Consider the following 5547-nt stretch of genomic DNA (forward strand, 5'->3'; position numbering starts at 1 on the left):
CCGCCAGCACGAACACCCACACTGCCCCACCCGCCATCCCCCCTGGGGAAGGCAGGACCCGACCACCCACCTCTCTCTTGGCAGGAAGTTCCCAGTCTTGGGAGAGGCTAAAGGCAAAGCAGCAAAGGACCCTGGAGGCGGAGGGAGAGGGAGGCCGTCAGCGGCGGCAGGGGGCTCGGCCCGCCCCTCGGCCCACCCCCGGGGCGGGGCCTCCTCACCGCAGCTCGCACTTGATCTGGACCCAGCCAGGGCTGCGCAGGAAGGACCAGGGCTGGTACCACTTCTCCACGGTGGGCAGGCTGGAGCAGAGCACCTCCAGCCACAGGTGCAGGACCTGCTCACTGGCCACAGGCGGGGCGGGGTCGGGGGTGGCTCCAGGCAGAGGGCCCTGCCCTCCTACACCCACCGCACTGGGCCACCCCTGCTCCAGGGCCCCCTCCATCCGCACCCCCAACCTCCCTCCGCTTGGTGGCCTACGCAGGTGACCCCGCCTCCTTCCCTCTCAGCTACTCTGGCTTCTCCACATGGGGAGATGTGCCCAGGGGCCCAAGGTCCCTGTGGCCCCCACTCCCCTCGGTCCTGTGTCTGAGACTCGGCCACCGCCACCCCGGGCCCTGGGACCTCAGTCCCGCTGGTCAGACGGGGAGAGACACGCCCGCTCGCTGGCCGGTGGGCCCACGGCATGTTCCAAGCAGGTCTCGGGGACCCCTGCCTCGCCTCTCCAGGTCAGAGCAGCCTGGAGGCCGCCCCTCTGCTGTGTGGCAAGTGCAGAAACACCGCGCTCAGCCTGGCCAAGGTCCGAGCCTCGCACAAGCCTGCAACCCCTCCGGCAGGCGCCCCTCCCTAGTTTGCAGCCGCATCCCTGGTGAGCCTTCACTGCTCACCTTGCTGAAATCTGTGCTCCCCAAAACCCGAGCGCCAGCCCCCCACCCCAAGCACTGGCTGGTCTCACGCTGGAAGAAGGGCTTCGGGAACCACCCTGGCCATCTTCCACCTCCGTCTGCCCAGCTCAGGCCCCCCCCGCGGTCCCCACTCAGCAGCGGTGCAGACACTCACTTGAGCCCCACGCAGATGAGGGAGCGGAGCTTGACGTCCATTTGTGCGTGTGCAGCGTCATGGGTCACGTTAACGGACTGCACGGCCTGGAGGGCACAGCTGTCACTCAGGTGTCCCCAGCTCCCAACCCTGAAGGCCTGTCCCGCCCACGGCCCTGCTTACCCGGTAGAGCAGCTCCTCTGGGGTCAGGACTTTGCCATCTTCATCCAACCTGAAAGGGGGGACCAAAGCTGCCAGTGCTGCCCTGGTGGGCTCGGACCGCTCCCTCTCCGTCCTCCACCCCCAGCCCCAGGCTGCCAGGTGACCCTACCAGGAGGATGACCCTGCCAGGAGGACACCGAGGCCAGGGCAGGGTTACCTGTACGTCTTACACAGCACTAGGCGCGAATACACCGAGTCGAAGTCTCTCTCAACCTCCCGGCCCGCCGCCTGGGGGGCAGGGTGAGCGTCGGGCAATGGGGTAGATACCAGGTCAAAGCCACAGAGTCCAACTGAGTTCAGGTCACTACCCCACCAGCTCCTGCCACCAGCTCCGCAGGGCACAGGGGCTCAGGGAAAAGGACTCTCACCTCCTCGATGAACAGCCAGGGGTGGCAGGCGCCCCCAAGCAGGGAAGGCTTCTTCAGTCCGTGTTCAAACAGGGCCTTCAGGGCCGGGCAGAGGGTCCCTCGCACGAGGTCCGTGACCCCCTCTGTCACAGAATCGTCCCCCGCGATGGAGTACTGAGGGTGGAGGACGGGGTCTGAGACGCCCCAGCCAGCCCCTCCCTGTCCTCACAGCCACTGCCACAAGCCACACGCAATCGGGACGCAGGCCCTGCAAGGAGGGTGCAGGCCTCACGGGGCAGAGGCAGCAGCGGCTCCGGGGACGGGCCTGCCTCGTGTGTACCCTCCTCACCTCCTTGCTCCGCTCATCCAGGACTTCCACGAACTTTGCTGGAAACCAGCCTGTGGGAGAAGCAGGGCCCGTGAGGAGCGGGCGGCCTGGTGCCGTGATGCTCCCCACAACGGGGCTGAGGACACACGGGAGCAACGGATGCCGCTGTCTGAGCAAACCCAGTGCCCGCTGCAGCTTCCCAGCCAGGCCCGCCTTCCCCTTGCCCAGCGCAACACAGGACCAGATGGAGGCCTCACCTCTCAGGCCATTCAGCTCCCCCACCCAGCAGTGCTCGTCCTTCTGGGAGATGATCTACGGAGGAAAAGGGCGGGAAACACAGCTCCAGTTGCCTGACTTCGTCCTTGGCTGGGAGCTCTGGCCACGTGAGGGCTCGGCCAACCCGCCCGTGGCCTCGGGGCTGGCGGGGACGAAGGCGTCCGCTCCCCGCTCCCCGCTCACCGTAATGATGTCATTCTTGCGGAAGCCCAGCTCGTCATCATCGTGGCGCTCGAAGTCCAGTAGGGCCTTGGCCCGGCGCGGGTGGCTGCGCAAGCATGCCACGTAGTTCTCGTGGTCCCTCTGGTGGCTCTCCATGCTGTAGTCCGGGCTCAGCTCCTGCTGGGGGGGTGGGGCAGAAAAGCCCACCGCGAGGGAGCGCTTGGAACAGGGCTAGGGCCCCTACTTGAGCTGTGTGCACAGCCCGGGACCTGAGACTCACCACACTGCAGTTCTTGGGGTCTGTGCACTGGAAGTGGCGTGCCACGCGCAGGATGGCTTCCCGGAGGTCGGCCACCAGCTCTGTCTGCTTGATGTTCTTGGCCTTGAGCGCCTCCAGGTCGTCCTCCCCTGTGAGGCCCAGAGAGCAATGGTGGCCGTGGCCCAGCCCGGCCCTGTCCCGACTCCAAGGAAGCGCAGAGTCCACACGGGGTGTGAGGCCAGACGCCCCGCTCTCGGAGCCCAGCCCAGCGCTTGGCCACCTGTGCAGAGTTCTCACCAAAGAGCAGCGACGTGATGCCAGACTTCTTCCGCTGGGTCCTGCGGCGGACAACCTGCAGGCGGGGAAATCAGGTCGGCGGCAGCCCCAGGCACCCGGCGCCCAGCCAAGTGGATGGCGCCCCAACACTGGGGACAGTGAGCAGAGCCCTTCCGTGCAGAGGCCCCGCCGGCATCTCACTCGTGCCGCCTCCTCTGACATGGCCTCTGAGGCCGGCTCTGAGGCTCAGAAACATATCGTCAGTTCAAATCTGGGTCTGTCCAGGTGGGTCCCGGCAGAGACGCGCCAAGGACAAGGTGGCGGGTCCCTGCACAGCTGTGGTCTGGCCAGGCCGGGCCCTGGGTGCTGAGCTGGAGGGGACGGTGGTGAGCTGGGGCCTCCTCTCTCATGGGCCCACCTGAGAGAGGCTGGCGGCAGGGCTGGCGCCCAGGAGCTGGCCCTGGTCGGCTAGGAGGTAGGCCAGGTGCTTGCGGCGCTGGCTCTCCACGGCCACGTCAGTGAGGGAGCCCGCCAGCCGCATGGCCTCCCCCAGCAGCAGGTCCGCGTCCTCCATCTGTGACGGTATGTCCGACAGCGTGTTGAAGATGGAGGCCGAATTCTCCGACTGGATCAGCTCCTCCTCCTGGGCCATGTGAGGGGGGCGCTGTCACTGCCTGGGTGGCATGTGTGACTTCCCTGGATGGTCCAGCTGAGCACACGAAGGTCCTGCCCCAGGAGAGAGACCTCCCTCCTCCCCGGGGCATCTCCAGAGGGGCCAGGACTCAGGCCACAGGACACTGAGGCCTGGACTGGAGCAGAGATGGAGGGCGGGCAGACCCCGAGGCGGCTGCCAGGACAGCTGCCTCTGGCACCCGGGGCTCCGGCCTTCACCTTGAGGCGCAGCATGCCCAGCGTGGCCTGGAACAGCACCAGGGAGCCCTCGTAGAAAAACAGGTCCCAGAGGCGCAGCAGCAGCCTGATGTGCACCACGCTGGCGAAGGCCGTGAGGAACCAGTGCAGTGTGATGAGGGACAGCTCTGTGGACACAAACCAGAGGCCCTGAAGCTGGCACCAGGGACGGCCGGTGCGGAACAGCCAGAGAGGGGCATCCCCCAGGCACGCAAGCCGTGGAGGAGGTGGAGCGAATCTCCCAAAGCAGCAAGAGGCCATGCTTGCTCCACGGCAGAGAGGAGGCGGGGCGTCAGGGACCGTCGGAGAACAAGAGAGCAAGGAAGGCAGCAGCATGAGTGGCCGTCGTCAGAAGACCTCCTTTCCTCCTCCTGAGCTGCTAGCACTGCCCCATCTTCAGCTGGGTCCTGAGGCCTCAGATCTGCAGCACCTGAGCCAGAGCTCGGGAACCCTTGACCCCAGAGCAGCGGTGGGCTCGGGCCCTTACCGATGTCATGCTCCTGGAGCAGCCTGTCCAGCCGAGGCAGGTACTGGACGATAAGGTGGCGCAGGAGCCGCTGGTCGGTCTGGACGCCCAGCAGGGTGGTGCTGAAGTAGGAGGCGGGGAGCAGGTCCTCGATGATGGCGCACATCATCCAGAAGGCATCCTCCTCCTCCAGGAACAGCAGGAGGCAGGCAGCCACCTGGCCAGGGCAGGGGGGTAAGGGGCCTCTGCCCAGGTGTCCATGCAAATTAGAAGAGGCACCCCCTCGGGGGTGACCAGTTAGAACAAGGCAGCCTCTGGGGGGTGGGGGGGGGGTCACACCACAGACTGCATGCCGGCCTCAGGCTTGGAACCCCTCCCTGCTTGGGAACCGCCCCCTCCACCCCCTCCTCCAGGCCTACTGCCCCCGTCCCGGGCTGTGCTCACCATGCCCGTGCCCTGGCAGTAGCCGATCTCCGGGTAGAGCCAGGCCAGCGCTCGGAGCACCCTGCGCAGGCGGGGTATACCCACGCTGCTCACGTGGGCGAAGCAGGCGTTGCTGGGCATGGTGCGGAGCAAGTCCTTCTCAATCTGCTGGCAGCCCGCCCACAAGAGCCTGTGAGGCGCAGAGCAGGCGCACAGCCTCTGCACCCCTGACACCGAGACCCCCCGGAAGTAGGCCGGGGGCCCCTGTGTGGGGCAAACCTCAGGTTGGCTTCTCTCCCAGGAATGGGGATTCCTCAGGCTCCGGGTCAAAGTCACCCTCCTCCCTTCAGGATAAGGGCCCAGCTGGTGTGCAGCTGGTGCCACGTGATCCACGGGGGAGCCTCTAAACATAAAATTACAGATTCCTGGGCCTCAAGCCACAGCTGTGGAATGAGAATCTCTGGAATGAAGCCTGGAAACCTGTATTTAAAATCTCCAGGGGAGGGACTTCCCTGGTGGTCCAGTGGTTAAGAATCCACCTTCTAATTCAGGGGACGCAGGTTCAATCCCTGTTCGGGGAACTAAGATCCTACGTGCCGCGGGGCAACTCAGCCCGCATGCCCCAACTAGAGAAAAGCCCGCGTGCCACAACGAAAGATCCCATGTGCTGTAGCAAAGCCCCGACACAGCCAAAATAAATAAATGAATAAATAAATAAAACATTAAAAAAAAATCTCCAGGGGATCCTAACGTGCACCAGTCCGGTGGCCTTTTTGACAATCCCTCCCCCCACACCCCCCACAGAGGGACCAGGAGGAAACTGGCTGGCTCCAGGCACACGTCT

At 65.3% G+C, this 5547-nt stretch overlaps 1 protein-coding gene across 2 annotated transcripts in view; it reads right to left on the reverse strand.

Annotated features, from left to right (window-relative positions):
• SGSM3 (small G protein signaling modulator 3) overlaps positions 1 to 5547 on the reverse strand; it is a 35025-nt gene that overhangs the window by 876 nt on the left and 28602 nt on the right. The window contains exons 7-21 of one of the 2 annotated variants that reach the window (XM_024737518.1): positions 4725 to 4885; positions 4302 to 4497; positions 3797 to 3942; positions 3324 to 3548; positions 2927 to 2981; positions 2651 to 2778; positions 2392 to 2547; positions 2190 to 2244; positions 1954 to 2003; positions 1626 to 1778; positions 1415 to 1485; positions 1219 to 1267; positions 1057 to 1142; positions 219 to 341; positions 71 to 131 (exon numbers count right to left, since the gene is read on the reverse strand). In XM_024737518.1, coding sequence (XP_024593286.1) covers positions 71 to 131; positions 219 to 341; positions 1057 to 1142; positions 1219 to 1267; positions 1415 to 1485; positions 1626 to 1778; positions 1954 to 2003; positions 2190 to 2244; positions 2392 to 2547; positions 2651 to 2778; positions 2927 to 2981; positions 3324 to 3548; positions 3797 to 3942; positions 4302 to 4497; positions 4725 to 4885 — 1715 coding nt within the window. Of the gene's footprint in view, positions 1 to 70; positions 132 to 218; positions 342 to 1056; positions 1143 to 1218; positions 1268 to 1414; positions 1486 to 1625; positions 1779 to 1953; positions 2004 to 2189; positions 2245 to 2391; positions 2551 to 2650; positions 2779 to 2926; positions 2982 to 3323; positions 3549 to 3796; positions 3943 to 4301; positions 4498 to 4724; positions 5316 to 5547 lie in introns of those variants that run through there. The other variant, XM_024737517.1, reaches the window with a different exon arrangement.

The sequence above is a fragment of the Neophocaena asiaeorientalis genome, unplaced genomic scaffold (assembly GCF_003031525.2).
Source record: "Neophocaena asiaeorientalis asiaeorientalis breed wild unplaced genomic scaffold, Neophocaena_asiaeorientalis_V1.1 scaffold242, whole genome shotgun sequence".
Taxonomy (NCBI): Eukaryota; Metazoa; Chordata; class Mammalia; order Artiodactyla; family Phocoenidae; genus Neophocaena; species Neophocaena asiaeorientalis.